Source organism: Lissotriton helveticus, chromosome 10 (genome assembly GCF_964261635.1).
Source record: "Lissotriton helveticus chromosome 10, aLisHel1.1, whole genome shotgun sequence".
NCBI lineage: Eukaryota > Metazoa > Chordata > Amphibia > Caudata > Salamandridae > Lissotriton > Lissotriton helveticus.
Genome location: NC_136071.1, coordinates 44,326,972 through 44,351,855, shown reverse-complemented (window position 1 = coordinate 44,351,855; position 24,884 = coordinate 44,326,972). Strand labels below are relative to the sequence as shown.

The following is a 24,884-nucleotide window of genomic DNA, read 5'->3' as shown; positions in this document are numbered from 1 at the left end:
CGGTGTCCGAGTCCCTGCTGTGGGCTGCTTTTTTGAGCAGTCTGGGGCCGATTTGGACGGTGTCTCTATTTTCGGAATGCAGCCAGCGGCCCAGTGGGTGGCTGAGTGGCCTTTCTGCAGGCATATGGGCGCTCATTACAACCCACCCCCCCCTCCCGCCGGTTTAGCAACAGGCAGTATCACTCCCTTTGTCTCGCTGGCCATCCCATTAATGTATGCACATACCGAGCTGGGCAGGGGGCCTCAGTAGAAGTGGCCTCACTTGTTTTCAGGTGTGTTTCACCAGTGCAAACTAATGAGTGCATTTTTTTAAACCCCCCCCCCCCTCCTTCTTTTTAATGCAATTACGCTGAAGAAGTGATTTGAGGACAGGCATTATGCAAATGGGGGCCGATTTTTTTGTGTGTGCCCGGGCCGATTTTCAATCCCAATCCCACCCTGATCCCAACGTATTGGCGGCTCCTCTTTGCATGTCTTGTCTCCAGCGCCCAGCACGTAGCGTCTTTCCTTCTGTAGGGCCGGTGCCTGGCTCGAAGCCCGCCCCCTGGGCTCCCAGCAGTGTTTGTTCTATAAATCAATGAGAGATGGCGGGTCTGTGTGCACCTGCCGCGCCTCGGCGCGCTCTTCAAACGGAGTCTGGGCATCTCGGCCTTCGGTGCCCAGGGTTGTCTTTATCATGCCTGCTGAGTGATTCCTGGCTCGGATAGCGCGTCTCTCACGTCGGCCTGCTCTGTGGCTCGATCTCTGGCCTGCTTTTTTTTTTACTTTAACACTCAGTTCAGGTTCATTGATCGATTGCAGTGATGTTGTATTTTTACTATGTAGGTAAATGTCTTTCGAAGGACTTGCTTCTAGCAAAACCCACATCTGTGATCGCTGCTGAGTTTCTCCAGGGAACCGTTTGTTTTATTTGTCATTTCCAGCAACAAGCATCCCCTGGCGTTTACCATACTTCGCTCTTACAATGCACTACACATATGTGACCAGAGGCGCAACTAGACCCGAACTTCGGGGAGAGGGCTAACAGGGGTGGCCGGCATGGCTCGCGGGTGGGGTAGGCCGGTGTGGGAGGGATCGCGTGGGGTGTAGGCAGTCACACGAGGGACAAAAATAAATAAAAATGTACCTTTCCGCTTTCCAAGTCCCACATCTCTGGCCCTGCACCTGCTCTCCTGCTTCCAATTTCAGGAGCATGAAGCAGGCCGCCGGGCTCCCTCCTCTAAGCCAATCACAACGCGGCAATGCAGCGTTGTGATTGGACTGAGCGCTGTGACGTGGCTCTCAGCCAGGGGCTGTAGGGGTGGGCATCTTCTCCATGCAGGCTGTAATGCAGCCTACATGGAGAATGAGGGAGTGTGCGCATGACTGTTAGAGCGCAATGACCAAACAGTCATTGCGCACTTGGGAGTGGGCATTCCGCTCCTCCCCTGCCCTGCTCCCCGAGCAGAGCAGCCCCGCTGCCTGCCCACAAAGGAAACATAAAATGATAATAACTTAGTTATTATCATGTTCGAGGCATGTGGGCTGCTGAATTCATATCTGTGCATAGACCGCCGCCTAGTGTTGGGTCCGGATGATTGCACTTTGTTGTCCTGGAAGAGTCTTCGAAGTATCACAAGATGGGTGACTCCTCCCCTGGACTACAGTGCGCATGGGCATCTTCTCCATCCTCCGATTGTTTTTTTCCGCCATTGGGTTCGGATGTTACTCCTATACTCCAACTTCGGAATCGAAACAAAACTTTTCTAAAGGCCAAAAGGCCTTCGACTTCGACAGTATTGTTCTCGCTCGGTACCTCTTTACTCGATCAAGCTTTCCATCTCGACTCGGTCGTCGACGCGGGCCGTTGGGCCTTTTCGACGCCACGTGGGCCTGCTGTCGATGGAAAGGAGCCCATTCAAAAGGTGCCCACAATGCCACTCCAAGTTCCCGCATACTGACAAACACTCAGTATGCAACAAGTGCCTTTCACCAGACCATAAGGAAGAAACCTGCCCAGCCTGTGCCCAATTTCGGTCGAAGAAAACCATACGGATTCGACGGGCCGCTAGGTAAGAGATGCAGCGACAGGCACCGGAACCGGACAACATCTTCGATGATGACCAAGAACTTCCAGAAGCACCAGATTCGGACCTAGAGATAGTCACCGTCGAGGACTACTAGGACTCCGATGACGAGATCCCACCGGGGCAAATCGTGAGTACACTGCCCCCGACACCAATTACCCCGTTACCGAAGGCTCCGGTCGAGGCATCGCCAAGAGGCCTTAGCCAAGATCCGAAAAAACATTCGACAGCCCAGCCAGCCGGCTCGGCACCGAAACCTAAGCCTTCAGAGACATCGTCCTCCCTAAGAAGGTTCCAGAGCCCAAAAAGGTCGTCGACATGAAGGGCGTCGAACCGAAGAAGGCCGTACAGCCCAAAAGCGTCGAGCCAAAGAAAAGCGTTGACCCGAAAAAGGCCGTTCAGCCAAAGGGCGTCGACCCAAATAAAACCGTCGACCCGAAGAAGGTCGTCGACCCGAACAAGCCAGCTGTACCGAAAGCCGCCGACCCCGCAAAGGTCGCCGACGGAAAGGGTGCTGTATCGAAGCCTGTAACCTGGCCGGAGAAGGCTATCAACCCAAAGACAAGTGCTCCGAAAACACCAGTCGATCCCAAAAAGACCATCGACTCGGCAAAGGACAGTCAACCAAAAAAGCCTGTTGAGCACAAGAAACGTGTCGAACCAAAAGACCCGGTCGAACCGAAAGACCCGGTCGACCCGAAGAAAGGGCCCGAGCCAAAGAAAAGCACTAAGGCACCAAAAGTCGTCGAAGCAGAAGGTGTTATCGACCCAAAAAAGTAAAAAACACAACCAAGGACTATAGAGGAAGAACTCTCTCATCCAGATCCATCAGACGACCAGGCAAAAATATATATTAATCCTGAGACTGGTAAAGTCACAATCCTGCACAGGAAGAAAAGGTCACTGGCTCTCATTCCCCTATTCCACTAAAGAAGAAGGACTTTGGGACTTCTCCCTCTAGACCCTTCATTCCTTTCTATCCCATTATGCCTACTACACCTTTTGCTCCTTACTCTCCTTCTCACTATGGGGACAATGAGGGGAACACAGGGGAGGATCCACAGCCGGAGTATGATTATCCACAAGATCCTGACCCCCAAAATCAACCATGGGAGGAGCCAACAGACCCTTATAACACCCATCCCGTCCCTGATGTATCCTCTTATCCAACTCAGCCGTCACCTACTGATGACACCATTGTCTTTAACCAACTAATAGACAGGGCAGCGCAGTACCACAATGTAGACATGCATAATGACCCCGTGGAAGAAGACTTCTTATTTGACACCTTCCCTACTTCAGAAAAGTGTGTCAGAACACTTCCTATGTTAAAGGGAGTGTTAAAACACGCACCTGACATATTTAAAGATACAGCCAGGGCACGGGTAATCAATCCCAGGATTGAGAAGTATAGAGCAGCCGCTACAGACCATACCTACATCAGAGGGCAGTTACCATTAGACTCACTGGTAGTGGCTAATGCACGCAAAAGGGCCAATACACAGACAACGGGGGAAGCCCCTCCCCCGATAAAGAATCAAAGATACTAGAGGCCTCAGGTAAAAGTGTAGCAGCACAGGCCTCCAATTCATGGAGGATTGCGAATACACAAGCTCTGCTAGCTCGTTACGACAGGGCACACTATGACCAGCTCGAAAGCTTAATGCAACACCTACCTGAGCCTTTTAAAGCCCAAGCTGATGACCTCGTACAGGAGGGAAAATTCATTACAAACGCCTCCATCAAATGTGCGCTTGACGCAGCCGACACCGCAGCCAGGTCTATTAACACTAGCGTTTTACTATGCTGACATGCATGGCTGCGTATTTCGGGCTTTAAGAACGAAGTGCAGTCCACCATTCTTAACCAGCCAGTGAATCAGGACTTTCTATTTGGCCCTGCTGTCGACACCATTTTAGATAAAATGAAGAAGGACACAGAAACCGCAAAGTCAATGGGTGCATTGCAGTTCATACAGGGCAGCTACACGAGGCAATACCTCGCAAACGTCATCTTCATACAAAGGCAACACACAAGGTTCCTTCACCAAAAACTCCAACAGAGGAGGTTATAGGGGCAACAATAATAAGGGAAGAGGACGTGGAGGCAATAACACCAGAGCCTCCACTGCCACAAAACAGTGACTTTATCACGCTACCTCCAGACCACCTAACACCGGTCGGAGGCAGACTCCAACAGTCCCTACCTGTCTGGAACGCAATTACCACGGACAGGTGGGTGAGAGAAATTATCCAGTATGGTTATTGCCTGGAACTCACTTCTACCCCACCAAACATACCACCCAGACACCGTCCTATGTCCAAAGAACACATCACCCTGCTCCAACAAGAGGTGAAAGGCATGCTGGAAAAGGGGGCCATAGAGCCAGTCCATTTCCAACACCAAGGGACAGGAGTATACTCCCTATACTGCCTTATTCCCAAGAAGGACGGTTCCCTCAGACCAATATTGGACCTCAGACCACTAAATCAATACATACTGTCGGAGCACTTCCATATGATTACACTACAGCAAGTGCTCCCGTTGCTACAACAAGGAGACGTCCTAGCAACACTGGACCTCAAGGATGCGTATTTTCACAAACTCATCCATCCAGCTCACAGGAAATATCTCAGGTTCACAATGTTATGTTATGTTATGTTATTTATATTTCTATCGCGCACAGCTGCCCCAGCAAAGGGGCGTCCTGGCGCTTTTGACAGGCACTGTAACATAACACATATTAAAAGAAGGGAAGGTTATTAAGAAGCGGGAAACAGAAAAGTTTTGATCGCCTGCCTAAAGGCGAACAGGTCATTAAGGGCTCGGATGGATACCGGGAGCGAGTTCCATAGCCCTGCTGCGAGCACCCGGAATGAGCGGCCGCCCATTCTACTCAATTTAAAGCGGGGACAGACTGCCAAGTGGAGGGCCTCTGATCTTAGTGATCTCAGAGGGATGTAGGGAGTAAGTAAATTGGCAAGTGCCAGCGGCGAAGAAGATTTCAAAATTTTAAAGGCCAGACACAGCGCCTTAAACTTGATCCGCTGTCTGACCGGAAGCCAGTGAAGGGCCAAGATGGTACCTGACACCGAACAGTGTCTAGGGAGGCCCACAATGGCTCGCGCCGCGGCATTTTGTACCCTTTGGAGCCTAGAGGCCTCCGCCTGATTCATCCCCAACATCAGCGAGCTGCCGTAGTCCAGTCGGGATAAAATCGACGCCTGGACCACAAGCTGTCTAGTGGGGGGATCAAAATACTTCAGGACCGGCCTTATACCCCGCAGGATACCATAGCACGTGGCGGCCGTAGAAGGTCAACACTACCAATTCAAGGTTCTGCCCTTCGGGGTAACCACGGCTCCAAGAGTGTTTACAAAATGCTTAGCGACAGTAGCTGCACATCTCAGAAGACAACACATCCATGTGTTCCCGTATCTAGACGATTGGCTAATACAAGCGAAATCGTACCAACAGTGTGCAAGAGACAAGTCTCAAACACTTCAGCTGCTACACAGCCTAGGGTTTTCGATAAACTACCCAAAATCGCATCTGCAACCATCCCACACACAACAATATCTGGGAGCCACTATAGATACCTCCATGGCAAAGGCATACCCAAACTCAGCAAGGATAGCCAGCATGCAGATGCTTATTCGCAAATTTCTGCCACAACACTCTCTGCCAGTTCGAGTCTTCATGCAGCTCATAGGCTTGATGGCCTCCTGCATATTTATTGTCCCCCATGCCAGACTTCAAATGCGTCCATTGCAAGAATGCCTAGCACGGCAATGGAACCAGGCTCAAGGACAACTAAAAGACCTAGTGTTGGTAGACAGTCGAGCTCACAACTCTCTGCAGTGGTGGAACCCACAAAACCTTTCCAAGGGGCGACTGTTCCAAGAGCCGGTTCTACAACTAGTACTAACAGCGGACGCATCACTAACAGGCTGGGGAGCCCATCTCCTTCAATACACAGCACAAGGGCTCTGGACAACCAAACAAAAGAAACTGCATATCAACCAACTAGAGTTGCTAGCGATATTCCTAGCCCTGAAAGCATTCCAAAAATACTTGTACAGCAAGACTGTGTTGATCCGGACAGACAACATGACCGCAATGTACTATATCCAGAAACCGGGAGGAACACACTCTCCACAGCTGTCCCACCTGGCACAGAGCATATGGAAGTGGGCAATTCCGAAAAACATTTTTCTCCTAGCAGAACACCTTCCAGGGAAAGACAATCCGATAGCAGACCTGCTCAGCAGGCACAGCCAACAACTACACGAATGGGAGATTCACCCCCAAGTTTTCCAGCCATTCTTCAAAGAGTGGGGTCACCCAGAGATAGACATGTTTGCCACAAAAGAAAACTCGAAATTCCAGTACTTTGCCGCCAGGTTCCCACATCCGTTGTCACAGGGCAATGCGATATGGATGAACTGGTTAGGCAGATTTGCGTACGCTTTTCCCTCGGCACCGCTGATTCCGCTGGTGGCACGCAAACTGCGGCAACAGTCACTCACACTAATCCTAGTTGCTCTCACATGGGCGAGACAACCATGGTACACAACGTTCCTGGAGCTTTCAGTAGTTCCTCATCAAAGGCTGTGCCTCGCACCCCATCTTCTAACTCAGAACCATGGAGAAATCAGACACCCAGATCCCAATCAGATGAACCTAGCGATCTTGCTCCTGAAGTCTTAGAGTTTGGATACCTTAACTTGCCTCCAGACTGCATGAACATCATTAAGGAGGCAAGACGACCAACTACAAGAGCGTGCTATGCAGCTAAATGGAAGAGAATTGTTATTTACTGCAACAATAACCAAATCAACCCATTAGATGCTTCCATACAAAACATTATATGTTAACTGCTGCATCTACAAAGATGCAACTTAGCATACTCTTCGATAAGACTACACCTCGCTGCTATAGCAGCGTACCTTCAAAACAGGCAACACCTTTCACTGTTTAGAGTACCAGCAATCAAAGCCTTTATTGAGGGTCTTAAAAGGGTGATCCCTCCAAGACACTCTCCTTCCCCAGTCTGGAATCTAAATATAGTACTTACCAGACTTATGGGACCTCCTTACGAACCTCTACACTCATGTGAACTGCAATTCTTAACGTGGAAGGTTGCATTCTTGATTGCCATTACCTCACTCAGACGAGTTAGCGAATTACAAGCACTAACAATTCAAGAACCTTTCATGCAAGTACATGCTAACAAGGTGGTTCTTAGAACAAACCCTAAGTTCATGCCAAAGGTCGTATCCAATTTCCATATTAATCAATCAATAGAACTGCCAGTGTTCTTTCAAAATCCACAGTCAGTAGCTGAAAGAGCCCTACACACACTAGATGTAAAAAGAGCTCTGCTTTATTATGTGGACAGAACGAAATCATTTAGAAAGACAAAGCAATTATTTGTTGCTTTTTCACCACAGCATAAAGGAAATCCAATATTAAAGTCAGGAATAGCCAGATGGATAGTTAAATGCATTCAGATATGCTATCAAAAGGCCTAACGCACTTTAACCTTCCCCCCAAGAGCACACTCTACAAGGAAAATGGGGGCATCCATGGCTTTCCTAGGGAATATTCCTCTTGAAGACATTTGTAAGGCAGCCACATGGACTACCATACACACTTTCACAAAACACTACTGTGTAGACGTTCAAGCCAAACAGCAAGCTGCTGTAGGCCAGGCTGTCCTCCAAAACTCTTTTTCAAATTGCTGCAGCTGGCACATGTAACCACTGCTAGAGGAGATACTGCTATACAGTCTATGCACAGATATAAATTCAGCAGCCACATGCCTCAAACGGAATATGCTACTTACCAGTATGCATCTGTTCTTGGCATGTAGGGATGCTGACATTCATATCATTATTTTGACATCCCAGACAGTACAAAAATAAGCAGTCACCTCAAGACGTATTTTCAGCACTTCTCTGTACACACTTCGAACAGCAAATATAAATAGAAAGCACTTTTAATTGTATTCTAGGGCTGCCTGAATGATCCATGACTGATAATTCAAGGGAACAAAGAGAAAAGTCACATTACAAATGAATGCAGACTTTTTTTAATTTAAAACCCTATTTAGTACAGGCGAGATCTTTGCAGGCTTTGTAAACAACACATGGCTGGCATTTTTCTTTTGGCAACCCTACTTTATATTCCTTTTCATGAAATGCATTCTCACACTACAGCAAAGGAATAGGCAGAGTGTGGGCCCAGGGGGTACTGGAACCAGAAAAAAAACTAAGCCTCCGTAACCAGTTTACAAAGCTATGTAAATATGCAAATGGTTTTTATAGACATGTGGAGAACTTGGTGTGCTGGAGATAAGACTCCAGACACTGCCCAGCTGAGCCCACTGCAGCTCGGGCTGCTGCAGCCCCGGCTGAGACGACGAGGGGGGCTGAAGCCCTTTCAGCCCATTGGGCGTTGCACGCCTGCATATGACTTTTCGTGTGCTAACGGTCTTGAAATTTGATGTGGAATCTTCACAATATGCTGTATAATGCTGAACCTTTTTGCATTTAATGTTATTGTAGGACTGGTTCCTAGTTAAGGAGTATAGAGGGGAGTGCTCCTTGGTTCCTTGCACTACTCGATACCTTGAGACACTGTTCATTTCTTAGGTGCGGTCTCTAATAGCCTCTACCCTCATCCTTTTGGTGTTCAGCCCCTGTGCTGGAGCCCCCCTCCCCTCTTCCAGCTCTTCCATGCAGCGCATCCTGACGGGACCCCCTATCCCCCTCACATCTCACTGTCTTTATCAGTGGCGTAGCTAGGCCTTTTGCCGCCCATGGCGGCCCCTGCGTCTTCCACCCGTGGTGGCTGAATGTGAGAGCGGACACCTATCCCTCTGCTACGCCACTGGTCTTCATGCCTTGTCCACAACACAACACATCTTTGAAGCGTGCGGACGGGCCTTTGATGCTCGAGCCACGTGCTGAACACTCCTGTTTCCTCCCGCGCCTGGTTGAGGCCTTGGAGGTTGCTAGGCAGCGCACAAGTCGTAAAAAAAGAAGTGGGGGGACGCCATCCACCCGCGTGGTACCCCGACTCGAGCCCTGTTGCTGGGGGTGAGACGGAAGACTGTGCTTCTTTCTCTCCCCTACACTTGTTTATCCCAATTCCCCGGAGTGGTCTTTGATGGGTCCGTGGCAGGGTGCGGGCCATCCATAATTCAGTTCTGGGAGGGAAGCAGGGGCTTCTTTCTCTTTCTCTCCGCCTCGCTTCGGGTGTCTTCGAGCTGTCTCAGTCCCTTCCTTTCTTCCTCTTTCTTTCTCAATCAGTGTGTCTCCTCCATCTAATATCCTCCTGCCACGTCCGGGCAGGCTCGGTAATGTTCAGGACAAGCGTATTATCTGTTTACATTTAAAACACTGAGTTCTAAAAGTACTAACAGAAAAAAACCTTATGTATTTTGGAGAGTTGCAAGGTGAGAATGATAAAGACGAAAGTGTGACCTCAACTCCCACGGAAGACCAGTCAATAACCATCAGGAGATTGGTTATACTACAACACATACAATTTTATTCACATGCAAATGATTTATAATCATAGCAAGGCAAACTCCTCGACCTCTGACATAATGTACAATTAAGGCGGTGCTTCCAAAATGAAGCAACGGCGCAGTGGATATGAGATGAGTGAGACATGCTCTAATGCTATACTATATATACATCAGTAGTGACTGTTGAGGATGCACAGTTCTTCTATCTAGACCCTAATATTGAGTTGCGGGCTTTGGAATTACATATACACCGTGCACTATTATAGTGTCAACGTTATTGACTAGTTTTCCGTGGAAGTTGAGGTTACACTTCCCCCATCAGGGACCATTGTTTTCCTTTATCATTATACTACCCAAGTCCCAAGGTTGCTGGGTCGTCCCTTGTTTTCCATAAATATTGCAAAGTGAGAACGCAAACTCACTGAGAAAGGACTGTGAAAGTGAGGACTTGGGCTCAGAGTAATGCAGTACTGCCTGGTACTGGACTGCGGCTTCTTGGGTAGGGGCAGGGAGAGATTCCTCCCAGATGGAGCTTGCTGGTCCTTCACCGAGGACATTTTCAGCAGTGGCCCCGCTCTGTATCTGAGGTGCTACCGGAGAACGAGCATGGCCGAGGCGCGGTCTCTGGTCCCTCTACTCTAAACATGAATCAGAGGTGAGTAAAGCCGGCTGTGGCTAGGATGGCATCGACGAGCCTGGTCTTGTTCAGGGCTGGTCGGCTAACAACGGGATGCAATACAAGATCTTTGTGACGGCTCTTTACCCCATCAAGTCCTGGCATGGGGAACAAATAGCTGTGGGGGGAGGGGGCTTGGGGGTCACCATAGAAGCTTAGAGGTCTGGGACGTGTCTGGCTCATATTCGCTGTTCTTTATGTATAGCAGTTGGTCGGGACATTGTGTGGTCCGGTTTGTTTGGTCTGGGCTGTATGGTGATCTGTTTTTACAGTATAACAAGGTGTTTCTTTTACAGCGACTCCCTCAACTTCTACCACTATCTGTAGGGACTCTTCAAGACCAGTTGTGTCAATGAGCTGTGTTTGCCTCGAAAAAAGCTGTTGTTTTCTCCAAAATGTGGGATTTTGCCCTCCAAAAAGTAGGCCTAGCGCAATCAAGAGCCGGAGCGGCCTTACCCAATGGTTTTTGATGGGAATGTTCTTTATATTCATGTTCTGCTTTGCCCTAGTGCTCATACTGCTACTATGTCTCATCCTTCTCTCCTCTTCTCTCCTAGATTGAGGCAATGGGCCCGCAGAGAGGCTGAGCGGAAGGTCAAGGAGCGAGAGGCGCTAGGGCTACCTCTGATCGATGTGGACTACTACGACCCCAGCAAACTCGTCCTGCCCGCCGACGAGAAGTAGCCCAGCGGACCGCCACCGTGTCCATCTCTTCTTCTGACTTTCTATTCCCAGCCCTGTACTCCTGCAACCTATCGAGCCAGCCTTTGTACAGGACGAACCCCTACATTAAAGATATTGTTTGTACAACTGTTGACGCAGTCTTTCTTACTTTTGGGGTGGGATGATGATAAAGCTGGAGGATGGCTGGATGCTTGAGGCTTTAATGTAGTACCTGATTAGAAGTGCTTCTCTTACAGGACCGGCTCACCCCACGTTGATGCTCCTCAGACCAAAACCTCTCACTCTCCTCCTGGACCACATTATATTTCTGTTCCTTGTGATTTCCAAATGTCTCTTTCCATTTGTTCCCTCCGTCATGAGGTCGAATCCCACACACAGCTGCTAAAGACTGAAGATACTACATGTTCATCTAGTCCGGCCTGGGTACAACATTTGACTGTTGTTGATTGACCTCTTGTAAAGCGTACAGGGGGCTTAGAGCCCGCTCATTGCTTATCATTGGTTTGCTTGCTTCTTGTGCAGTGGTTTCCACTACTTTTCATTTGTTTCTCCCTACCCTGGAGCATAGCCTCTTTGCCATCCTCTTTAATGGATGACTAATATATTTGTTCTTGCTACCAGTACTTATAAAGCGCACTGTGCCCCAACAGGTATCCTGGCGCTAAGATACGTATGTCCTACCATCACAAGTGCAGTAGGAGTGACAATTCCAAGGACTATAGGAGGATTAGAGATTATCAGCTAGATTCATGAAGCCGAAAACGGCTCGCAAAGGGCCAGATTCTCAGAATATGCAATTTTTGCATTTGGGATTCATCATCCCAAATGCAAAAATCGCTATTTGCTAATTCGCATATTTGCGATGAATTGCATTTAAGGAATCTCTATTTGCGATTCCTTAAATGCAATTCATTAACCAATTTTAAATTGCGAATTCGCAATTTTTGGCCGCTATTTACCACGAAGTCTGACTTCGTGGTAAATAGCGAAAAAATTGAAAAAAGCACTTTAGTGCATTTTTCTCTGTTGCATGTTACACACACACATGTCCTTTGGACATGTGTGTGCGCAACACCTGTGTAAATTTGCTTTTTAGGGGTGCTACAGGGTGTCCTTTGGACACCCCTGGCACCCTTGAAATCGCATCCTTATTTGCCTGTAGGCCCATAGGAATGAATGGGAAGTTATTCCTTATTTGCGATTAGCAATTTGCTAATCGCAAATAAGGAAGATGTAGGAATCGCAATATTTATTGCAATTCCTACATGAATCCCGTTTTGCAAGTCCTTAATAGCGATTCCTTATGAATCGCTATTAAGGACTCGCAAAACGGGTCTTTTATGAATCTAGCTGTATATCCTGGGATAAAGCCAGGCCTTTATTTTCTTCCTAAACTGCAACAGGTCTTCCATCTGTCTCAAGTCAATTGGAAGTTTATTCCAAAGTTGAGCTGCTGCAATGGTAAACGCTCTTCCTCCCGCTTTAATTCTTCGGAACCTGGGGACTTTCACCAATTTAGCTGAGGAAGAGCGGAGACTGCGAGTGGGGGCATTCCATTTAAATTTGTTCTGCAACGGTTTGGGCCCCAGACCGTGCAGAACTTTAAAAACAATACAGAGCGACTTGAATTTTATCCTCTGTAGGACTGGGAGCCAATGAAGCTCCATAAGTGCCTGGGAGGCTGATGAGCGTCTTGACCTCATTAAGGCTAATTTGGCCGCCATCATCTGGATTCTCTGGAGTCTCCCAATCAAATACCTTGGGGACTCCAGCAACAGAGCATTGCAGTAGTCAAGCCTACTCAAGATGACACTCCTTACTATCAGTGCTCTGACCTGTGTTGGTAACATTGGCAGAATCTTCCGTAGCACTCTAATATGGGCTAAGCAGCTCGCAACGGTCTTATTTATTTGAGCTTCTAAGCTCAGTCTATCATTGAAACTGATTCCTAAATTACGCACCGTCTCCGAGGGTATCAATGGAGTGACCGTTGGGATAGGCCAAAAGCCAGTTGGGAGTAAGAGTGGAACTTTCCCAATTGCACAGCATAGGATTTCCGTCTTGTTACTGTTAAATTGCAGGGAGTTATTTTATAGCCAGTGTGCAGTGTCCTGCATACAGATTTGAAAGTTTTCCAACGATATCGATTGACTCCCATCCAGGTACAAGATAAGTTGGGTGTCATGTGCATAATTCACAAGATTGATGTTATGTGACTTAATGACGGCGATCAGAGGACTCTTGTAGATATTAAATAATATTGTACTGATCGCGGACCCCTGAGGGACTCCGTGCCAGACATCGGTAAAATCTGATTGGTGGGGGGGAAGGGATACTGCCTGGTAAGAATTAAACCACTTCAATGCCATGCCCTCCACCACAACTCCCTCCAACCTTTCCAAGATCCTTAACCGTATCAAATGCGGCAGACTGGTCCAGTAGAATAAATATTGCGGACTGTCCTTGTCTGCTCGCATTCGAAGATCGTCCAGTACGGTCACCAGGGCAGTCTCTGTCACATGTCCTGGACGGAAACCAAATTGCACGTCTTCTAATTTATTAACCTCCAGGAACTGGGAGAGGGTCCTGCTGACCAGGCTTACATTCAGGTAACTCCTTACTTCTTTTTCTTTCAACTCTGCATGAAAGTGCATGTGTTTTCTAAATCTCTCCCTCGTGTGATGCTTCCCTTAAATATGCCTGCATGCTCCAAGTTGCACCCTCATCTCCACCACCCCAGCTTGTCCATCGCTTTCCCCCACCCTGGCATTTATTTTGTCCTCAATATGTTTTTATAAAATACACTCCTACTTGTGCTCAGGTCAGCACAGAAAAGAGGCATCCAAGAAAAGCATGCACCATGCCTCACAGCTTCAGAATTTCAGAAGGAACCCTACTTTTTACTACTTGTTATCTTTACTTAATAAAACATTGTGAAGTCCAGAATATTTCGAGCAATAAAGGAAGATTTCAAGGCAAACTCTAAAGGCAGAGGATCAGACTGCTGGGTCTTCAGGAGAGAAGTAAAGACTCGGCCTCAGGTCGTTTAGTGGGGTGAGGAGGTCTTTTACTACCTACCTCTATGCACTCTTTCCACTCTAAAGACTACTCAAGAGGTAGATCCAGAGAGCGCTGAACATCTAATGGAAAATGACGTTCTCGTTAAGACCAGTACCACATGCCTCAGACTCTGAATATTAAAGAGCGTAATCATCCAAACAGGATGTTACACCGGTAGTGAGTAGGTCCGCTATTCCTTCCCCAAAAGAACTGAGTCTTTGAGGTTTTCCCCAAGCAGACCTTCTCTTGCATCTCCTCAGGTCCCTTGTTCACCAGGCAGCAAAGATGCTACATTGTTTAAGGGTCTTCTTAGATCTAGGTTGAAAAAAAGATCTAAAACACCTAGGCGATCTATTTCCCCAAGGAGATCCAAATCTTGTTCCTAGCACCACAGACATAATTGTGGAAGGTCATCTTCACGTAGAACTTCGAGACGAAGACACTACGCCATCATCCCACTCTACACGCACTTTGATTCGAGATTATTCTCCAATACTATCTGACTCTCAACCTACCAGAGTTTCGTCAATAGATGACATCAACGTTTTTAAGGAGTTGTTGGTTAGAGGGGCTTCAAAATTGAACATCCCCGTTCAGACACCTAATACATCTACCTCACAGATTTCAAAGACCATTCATCATAGAGCTTCCTCAAGCCTTCATTGCCATTGGGTCCTGGTATTTTAGATCCAGCCATGCAGTTGTTCTTAACTCCATCTTCTGCAAAGTCAGCTTCTTCCAGGGTTGTTAAGCAATCTAAGACCCCAATCAAGATCCCCTCTTTTTAAGATCAGACACTCCTCCAAATTTGGTAATTATCTCAGCTGCAAGAATATCACATACAGTAGGTCTTTTTTCCACTGTACCTCTGGAGAAGGAAAGCAAATGGATGGACTCTGCAGGTAGTAAACAATGTGGTACAGCAGCCAATTCCATAAAAACAGCATGTGCAACTGCTTTGCTGGGTCGTTATGACAGAGCCCTCTGGGACTCTCTTCAGCGATTCACTGAAAGAATTCTGAAGGAGGACAGATAAGATTTTCAGGAAATCTTGGAAGAGGGCCTGATGGTTTCGGAAATGAAGCAGCTGATGCTTTTGACCTGTCAGCACATGCCTAATATCATGGGGCGTGTCTCAGATGCAGTGCTGGCTGAGATTGACAGGGTTGAAGTCTGAAGCACAACAAAGGATTTTAAATCATCCATTTACAAGCAATTGTCTTTTTGGTACTCATGGGGATGGGGAACATCCTATGCCTTGTGCGAAATGTTCTCACTTTCTAGTTCAGAGTCAGTTCTTTTTACGTGCAAATCTTTAAAAGGGGCGGCATGTGACAATGTGTCAGGTTCTGGATCAGTGACACCCTTCTGGACCCATTGGTCATGGGGCGGAGGAAATGTTACTTTTTTACAATGGATCCCGTGGACCCAGTTGGCCTTCCCCTCCACCCGAACTGCAGATCTTGTAGAAAGAAGGACGAGGACAGGCCCGGTCCACCTGGGCTGGTCGTTCTTTGTTCTTTGGAAGTTTTTAACGAGAACCCAGGAACCAGGATCAATGGAGTGACCGGGAGTCTCAGAGACCGGAGGCAGGGTGTTGTGAACCTGTTGATGCAAAACACGCAATTTAGCCGTCAATTCATACAAATAATCGAGCAAAACAGGGTGTTCCAACTCACTGAATTTTCTGGGTCTAGGCACTCCCCATATATTGGCTGGCCGGCCAAAAACTATTTCATATGGACTAAGTTTCACTCGTGAGTGCTCGCATTCGAAGATCGTCCAGTACGGTCACCAGGGCAGTCTCTGTCACATGTCCTGGACGGAAACCAAATTGCACGTCTTCTAATTTATTAACCTCCAGGAACTGGGAGAGGGTCCTGCTGACCAGGCTTACATTCAGGTAACTCCTTACTTCTTTTTCTTTCAACTCTGCATGAAAGTGCATGTGTTTTCTAAATCTCTCCCTCGTGTGATGCTTCCCTTAAATATGCCTGCATGCTCCAAGTTGCACCCTCATCTCCACCACCCCAGCTTGTCCATCGCTTTCCCCCACCCTGGCATTTATTTTGTCCTCAATATGTTTTTATAAAATACACTCCTACTTGTGCTCAGGTCAGCACAGAAAAGAGGCATCCAAGAAAAGCATGCACCATGCCTCACAGCTTCAGAATTTCAGAAGGAACCCTACTTTTTACTACTTGTTATCTTTACTTAATAAAACATTGTGAAGTCCAGAATATTTCGAGCAATAAAGGAAGATTTCAAGGCAAACTCTAAAGGCAGAGGATCAGACTGCTGGGTCTTCAGGAGAGAAGTAAAGACTCGGCCTCAGGTCGTTTAGTGGGGTGAGGAGGTCTTTTACTACCTACCTCTATGCACTCTTTCCACTCTAAAGACTACTCAAGAGGTAGATCCAGAGAGCGCTGAACATCTAATGGAAAATGACGTTCTCGTTAAGACCAGTACCACATGCCTCAGACTCTGAATATTAAAGAGCGTAATCATCCAAACGGGATGTTACACCGGTAGCGAGTAGGTCCGCTATTCCTTCCCCAAAAGAACTGAGTCTTTGAGGTTTTCCCCAAGCAGACCTTCTCTTGCATCTCCTCAGGTCCCTTGTTCACCAGGCAGCAAAGATGCTACATTGTTTAAGGGTCTTCTTAGATCTAGGTTGAAAAAAAGATCTAAAACACCTAGGCGATCTATTTCCCCAAGGAGATCCAAATCTTGTTCCTAGCACCACAGACATAATTGTGGAAGGTCATCTTCACGTAGAACTTCGAGACGAAGACACTACGCCATCATCCCACTCTACACGCACTTTGATTCGAGATTATTCTCCAATACTATCTGACTCTCAACCTACCAGAGTTTCGTCAATAGATGACATCAACGTTTTTAAGGAGTTGTTGGTTAGAGGGGCTTCAAAATTGAACATCCCCGTTCAGACACCTAATACATCTACCTCACAGATTTCAAAGACCATTCATCATAGAGCTTCCTCAAGCCTTCATTGCCATTGGGTCCTGGTATTTTAGATCCAGCCATGCAGTTGTTCTTAACTCCATCTTCTGCAAAGTCAGCTTCTTCCAGGGTTGTTAAGCAATCTAAGACCCCAATCAAGATCCCCTCTTTTTAAGATCAGACACTCCTCCAAATTTGGTAATTATCTCAGCTGCAAGAATATCACATACAGTAGGTCTTTTTTCCACTGTACCTCTGGAGAAGGAAAGCAAATGGATGGACTCTGCAGGTAGTAAACAATGTGGTACAGCAGCCAATTCCATAAAAACAGCATGTGCAACTGCTTTGCTGGGTCGTTATGACAGAGCCCTCTGGGACTCTCTTCAGCGATTCACTGAAAGAATTCTGAAGGAGGACAGATAAGATTTTCAGGAAATCTTGGAAGAGGGCCTGATGGTTTCGGAAATGAAGCAGCTGATGCTTTTGACCTGTCAGCACATGCCTAATATCATGGGGCGTGTCTCAGATGCAGTGCTGGCTGAGATTGACAGGGTTGAAGTCTGAAGCACAACAAAGGATTTTAAATCATCCATTTACAAGCAATTGTCTTTTTGGTACTCATGGGGATGGGGAACATCCTATGCCACGAAGTCTAAACAACGACTTACGTTTTCCACGATGTCTTAACAACGAACCACGACGAACAACGAAGACTGGAACCACGAAGTCTGGAACTACGAAGACTAGAACCATGAAGTCCGTGAAGAATGTTAGGTATGTTATCTTCTTTCCGCACTCATTCACCTTGACTGGAACAACGATATCTGGGAGGAATGTTTAGGCACGTCCCATTCACCTTTCCTGCATTTTGATTGGCCAGTGACATAGTATAACATCACTCTCTCTGTCCCCCAACCCGTATCTATTAAACTTTATTGAATCTGCAAATGGTAGCACGTCGTGGAAATAGCGTTTCATGGAATTAACTGGCATATCCGGTACGTTTAAAAAAAATTGAATAAATAATACCTAGTTATTAATGTAAATTTACAGTCGTTATTTTAATGAAAAAATATATTATTTTTATTTGTTTAGTAATTTGAGACGGGATGTAGGGTTTAAGGGGCTAACTCATTTTCTGTATTTTGAAGTATGGCTTTTCAATCTCAAAAAGCTTATTTACGCATACCTCACTTTAAAAATAATGGTTTAATTGTGCTTCACTCTGCTTTATTGTTTACTCAGAATAAATAACACAGCTCGTAACGTATTTATTTTAAATAAAATGGCATTATTAGGGAATGTGCATTTTAAGCTAATTATTTTCGTTGTTTAGGAAGTAGTTGATAAAAAAGTAGTTGTTAAATACAGTTTGTGGCTTAGCTTTCGTTATTGAGGAAGTCGTGGTTTAGGCAGTAGTTGTTAGGTCATACATTCCATGGGGATGATGAGATGACCCAAATTAAAAACTAATTGTACACTCTAATGGCTGTAGGTTTGGAAAAGGAGGTGTAGAGAAGGCGCTATAAGCATTACAAAGGAGGTACGTCTCGAGAGGGTTCAAGCCCATCAGTGGCAGCCTCATCAACAGCAGCAGCAACATAAACTGCAAATACAGCCATAGCAGCACAGGCAGTCCTCTAGGGGCAGAGGAGGGCATTAACCGCATGCGCGCTAGCGGTTTTCCCGCTGTGCGCTGCGTTTTTAAAAAAGCTGCGTTACATGACGAGCTCAGCTCGTCATCAGCGTACGACAGGCGTACCTCATGACGAGCTGAGCTCGTCATCAGCATCGAAGGGGTTAAACATCAGCCACTACAGGCAAACCTCTGTAGAAACTAGGAGGATTTTCTTTCGTCCTCTCGTCCCTCCGGGAGGGGGGAATCATATCATACTGAACCTCTGGCTGACTGGTACCACTGGAATCGCCCCAAACGTTGGGCGCCAACTGAGGTACTGGGTTTTCTTAAGAACCGGTAAAGAACCGATAACCCAGCGGTGCCAGGGGACACACCCGGAGACCTCGAGTTCTTCCTGATTCAGACCTACAGAAACTCGGAGTCTTCTAGGTGAAGTCTAAGATCGATTTTATAGGCTGCAACCAAGGTAACAAGTGTCCTAGAAGTACAACACACGGAAGTATGTTCTCAGGAGACTGCTTCAATTTATAAAGTCAGGCTTCTCTCTTTATACAGAATATTCGGCCTTAGGCAAACATTCTTCGAATTTGTAACATATCATTTACAGGTTTTGGTTACAAAAGAAAAGCAGAGTCATGATGACATGTACATATTTCATGTCGTGCTGCCCATAACAAATCATTCGCAAGGCCCAACATTTCATCAGATATCGCTGGACCCCCAATAAAAACGGGCACCTCCCCATCATAAAGTAAGTGAAGCAAAGGAGCAGAGAAAGATGTGAGCGAGATACGGCAGGTGTGCGCGCTGAAATGGTTTTATGGCTTGTTGAGCCCTGATGCTATCTTGTTCGGCCACTGGGAGGGGACTGACCTAACGAGTTTGGCTTGGGGCAATGGTTCTAACTTGTATAGGTCAAAGAAAAGTCAATTAAGGAGTGTGTGTCCTTGTGGAATCGAATTCAGCTGGATTAAGGCCTATGTAAAGGGCAACACATAAATGGAAGCCAAGGGTTCAGAACGCAAAATGACGATTTCGAGGCGAAATCGTTACCCAAATGTGCTGAAAATACATGTACATGTTGTGCTCGTCATTCTCGGTCTTTTGATACCAAATTCGTAAGACTTCGATGAAGTTTTAATTCTCGAGTAGAGAACGATTATATGAATTCAGAATTTTCAGAACCACAAACCCTCCTTTTGCCCTTACATAGGCAATTAATCTATCCTCATGTTAGTCTGAGTCCAGATCTATATTCCTAAAGTCATTGAGATGTTGCTGTAACATCATTCTAGTACTTAGTTCATCTCTTGACACAGGCTTCCTTACACATGATGTAGCACAGAGGCCACATATTGCAGGAGCACACTGTATGCACAGACAGAACAGGAAAAGAATGGCTAAGACCATCCCAATGACCATTAGAATTTTCCATCCCCAGGCAGATATCAGTTCCCAGAACCATCCCATTAACGACCAATCTCCTTTATCCACATGAATAGATTCGGAAATCTTATGTAGTTTGGAGATGGCCTGGTACACCGCGCGTTATCTGGGATGAAAATGCAACAGCTAGATTGGATCAATCTGCATACCCCACCTCGGTCTGCGAGTATAACCTCTAAAGCGACCCGGTTCTGAAGGGTCATAAGTCGATCCGACTGGAGCTCAGCAGTCAGGTTACTAAGGGCACAAGCAGTTTCGGTCGCGGTGGACTCAACTACCCTTGTCAACTGCCTTAGGTTCCTACTGTTAGCCATGGATCCCCAGAACGGCAGAAAACCCCTTTGCAAAGTCCCCAAATTCTTGACCTGCAGTGTCTTCTTCACTCAAAACACCTCTAACTATCCTTGTCCGGTGGTAGTCTGCCGCTGCTGTGTAGGTGGGAGGCAACAGGAATGAAACAAAACATGAGCCCGAGAAGTCAGGGGGCAACCATGTATAGGCTCTATCATGGCAGATGAAATGGGTACCCTTGGCTGCTAAAAATGCAGGGGAAGTCTGAGACCCAAAAACATACGTTTTTGTACAGACACTTTTCCCTAACTGTGCTCCGGGATTCTTGCCAATACCTTTCAGACACAGGTTACCCTGATGGGGTACAATCCAGATGGGGGAAGACCTCTTTGCTTGCTGTTTTTCACTTAAGGTAGCTCCATATCCGGTCACGTTCCAACCTACATATGCCCGTATCTCATCATCCGAAGTATCTTCATAAGAAATTACTTCCTTGATCATGTCGACTATACCTTTTACTAGGGCGCTAGTCTTGAGGTTGTCTTTTACAGAACGTAGGGGCTGGATTTCTCGTGCATATATGAACATTGTTCTGTATGCCCACACAGAACCATTGTGGCTGAAAGGCAGAACTAAATAAGGGATACCTTTATCCGTAGTGTGAGGCATAAGGCCACAAACCCAACAGTTAGTTGTGTTCATTACCAGTTGGTGTTGGTGTAAAAGCTGAACAAAGGAGTTATTAATGAACTCTAACCGTCTATTGGACTCGTGGTCAGGAAGGGGGTGAAAAGAATGAGAGGAAACAGTAGGGGGAGGTGATGCAGTGGGTGCAAATGTTACACGAAAAGAGAATAAAGCGTAACTTATTAAAAATGTCATCATACTCAATAACACAAAAATGCACAATATTATAAAACTTTTCTTTGTCATTACGGTGCACATTTTGTTCTTAAAATTCGTTAGTTTGGCAGGTCTCTCCACATCGGGAAACTCCATCCTCTCTAGAGTGCTTCCCGCGGTGGTAGGTTGATTCTGCTAAAGGATGCTTCTGTCAGTCCAGGGCAACTCCCTTAGACCAACCAGAACTACCGACCTAACGTCGTTAGCTGCACCCAAAAGACTTTTTGGGCAACCGCGGCCCTAGCAGCGGAACCCGGATGGCGGTTCGAAAAACAAAAAATGAGCACGTTTCTTAGATGTGAGAGCTGCGCTTTTAAAAATAGTACTTTTATTTGTCCATAGGTTTTGGTCACAAATTGCAAAAAAAGATAATTTCGTTAGTTCATTTTTCTCGGTCTCAGGTCGTACCGTTGTTTCCCAGGTATTGTCTGGTCCGGAAACAACAAGTCAGGTTCTGCAGTGTTCAATAGCTTGGACGGTGGCACAGCCTTGTGCGAAATGTTCTCACTTTCTGGTTCAGAGTCAGTTCTTTTTACGTGCAAATCTTTAAAAGGGGCGGCATGTGACAATGTGTCAGGTTCTGGATCAGTGACACCCTTCTGGACCCATTGGTCATGGGGCGGAGGAAATGTTACTTTTTTACAATGGATCCCGTGGACCCAGTTGGCCTTCCCCTCCACCCGAACTGCAGATCTTGTAGAAAGAAGGACGAGGTGAGGCCCGGTCCACCTGGGCTGGTCGTTCTTTGTTCTTTGGAAGTTTTTAACGAGAACCCAGGAACCAAGATCAATGGAGTGACCGGGAGTCTCAGAGACCGGAGGCAGGGTGTTGTGAACCTGTTGATGCAAAACACGCAATTTAGCCGTCAATTCATACAAATAATCGAGCAAAACAGGGTGTTCCAACTCACTGAATTTTCTGGGTCTAGGCACTCCCCATATATTGGCTGGCCGGCCAAAAACTATTTCATATGGACTAAGTTTCACTCGTGAGTGCACAGTCATTCTGGTGGACAGGAGTGCTAAGGGTAGAGCATCAGGCCATTTAAGACCTGTGCTCGCTTGGATTTTGGCCAGTTTGAGTTTTAAAGTGCCATTGTAGCATTCTACTAATCCAGCTGATTGGGGGTGATTTGCAGCGTGGAACTTCTGCCTGATACCTAATCCCTCACATACATTCTTCATCACAGGGCCTATAAATTCACTCCCGTTGTCAGACCAGATAATTCTAGGCATTCCGAATCTAGGGAAGTACTCTTTCACCAGGGCTTTCGCTGTGGACAAGGCAGTATTGTCTTTTAGGGGATATGCTTCTACCCATCTTGAGAAGGCACAAACAACAACTAGCACGTATTTTAAATTGTTGCACCTCTCCATGTGGATGAAATCTAGCTGCAAAACCTCGAACGGATACGTAGGAGGTGCAAAATGACCAGCTGGAGTTGGGGTTCCCCTACCAGGATTGTGTTTTAAACATACCATGCAATTCTTGACAACATTCTCTGCACACTTGGGAATCCCTGAATTCTTCCATACTGGAGCCAACAACTCGCAAATCCCTTTCACGCTGATATGAGCCATTCCATGAGCCATTGTAACTACTGCAAGCACGTACGCATCGGGTAACAACCATCTCTGGTGTTCAGACAATTCAACCCAACAACCATTTGCATCCATCCTACCCGTACTTTCTTTCCACACGCTCAACTCTTTCTCTGTAGCCTCAGCTTGGATGGATTTCACACTTTCCATCGTGTCTTCACACAATCCAACATCACCAGTCCATCTTGCAGGACCTGCAACATACATTCGGCTCATCACATTCTTTGCCGTTTCCTTCGCTATTTCATCAGCAAATGCATTTCCACGACCAACATCATCGGTCACCTTCTTGTGAGCACTACATTTCACAATCGCCATTTGCAGGGGCAGGGTCAGTGATTCAAGAAGCTCATTCACCAACTGACCATGCTGAATCTTAGCTCCATGTGAAGTCAGGAATCCACGTTCTCTCCACAATCGTCCAAAACTATGAGCCACTCCAAATGCATACTGGCTGTCGGTATAGACAGTCACTTTCATTTCTTTAGACAACACACATGCTCTCGTTAGTGCAATTAGTTCTGCTGCTTGAGCCGAATTATGTAGGACACGTGCAGCTTCAACAACTGTGTGCAAAGTCGTGACAGCATATGCTGCAGTTGTCACCATTCGGGAGCTTGAAGCATGAACCATCCACCCATAAGGTACCATCACATTCAGCAAGAGGAGTGTCTAGGAGGTCTACTCTCCCTTTGGTTTCCTCCTCTGTTCTGAGAAAACAATCGTGCTGTTCTGAAACATCTGATTCATCTGTAATTGGCAGCAATGTAGCTAAGTTTAGGGTACTGCACCTTTTTATGTGCACATGACTCGCTAACAGTGTCAGTTCGTAACTGGACAGACGAGCACTAGTTAAGTGCTGTGTCTTGGTTCTATTTAACAACGTGTCTACTGCATGTGGGACCATCACGACTAGTGTATTATTCATTACTAAACCAGCAGACTGTCGAATAGAGACAGCTGCTGCTGCTGTGGCTCTTAAACAACTTGGCAATGCTTTAGCTACCAGATCCAAAGTCGAGGAAAAATAGGCACATGGACGCTGCCTACCTCCAAACAACTGAGTCAACACAGACAATGCACAGCCCTCTTTCTCGTGGACATACAATGTGAAAGGTTTACTGTAGTCGGGGGTACCTAACACAGGAGCTGAACATAATGCTGTGCGTAATTCAAGAAAACTTTTCTGACATTCTTCAGACCAAGGAATAGGATTGGGTGTACCTTTACACGTCAATGCCACTAAAGGTTTGGCTAATAACGAAAAATTTGGAATCCACTGTCTACAGTACGATGTAATGCCCAAGAAAGCACGCACCTCTCTCTGTGTTCTTGGCACACTCAATTTCGCTATTGCCTGGATTCTCTCTGGGGTCAGTTTCCTTCCCTCCTTCGATAAGAGGTGACCTAAGTAGGTCACTTCTTGTCGGCAATATTGTAGTTTGGAAAGTGACACCTTATGATGCAAATCACACAGATGTGTAACAATGACGTTGTTGCTGTTTTACAAATTTCCTCAGTATCTGCAGCAATGAGCAAATCGTCAACATACTGTACAAGAGTAGCACCTTCAGGCAAAACAATCGTATCAAGCTGCGTTTTTAGAGCTTGACTATATATTGACGGACTTTCACAGTAGCCCTGAGGAGCGCGTTTAAAGCGGAAGCTGCGACCTCCTAAACTGAAGGAAAAAATATCCCTGCTCTCCTCAGCAATCGGGATGCTGAAGAAAGCATTCTTCAGATCAATCACCGAAAACCAAGAAGCAGAAGCTGGAATCATAGTCAATAATGTGGTAATGTCGGGGACAACTGGGAATTGTGGCACAACTATTTTATTGACTTCTCTAAGATCGATCACGAATCTGTACACGGGTGGCTGAGAAGGGTCAGTTCGTTTCAAAACAGGCAAAACAGGACTATTGCAAACGTTGCCTCGTGTTTCTTCAATCACATCTTTTTCAATCAATTCATAAACGATCGCTAGCAACGCTTTTTCACCTTCACTAGAAATT

The 24,884-nt window shown here is 46.4% G+C and overlaps 1 protein-coding gene across 1 annotated transcript in view; it reads left to right on the top strand.

Moving 5' to 3' along the window:
- The window catches only part of NDUFB11 (NADH:ubiquinone oxidoreductase subunit B11), a 318,695-nt gene extending 307,604 nt beyond the window's left edge, over window positions 1-11,091 (top strand). The window contains exon 3 of the mRNA XM_078664721.1: window positions 10,837-11,091. Within this exon, the coding sequence (XP_078520847.1) occupies window positions 10,837-10,963 (127 nt within the window). The 3' untranslated portion in view covers window positions 10,964-11,091. The remainder of the gene's footprint in view (window positions 1-10,836) is intronic.
- The last annotated feature ends 13,793 nt before the right edge of the window (window positions 11,092-24,884 follow it).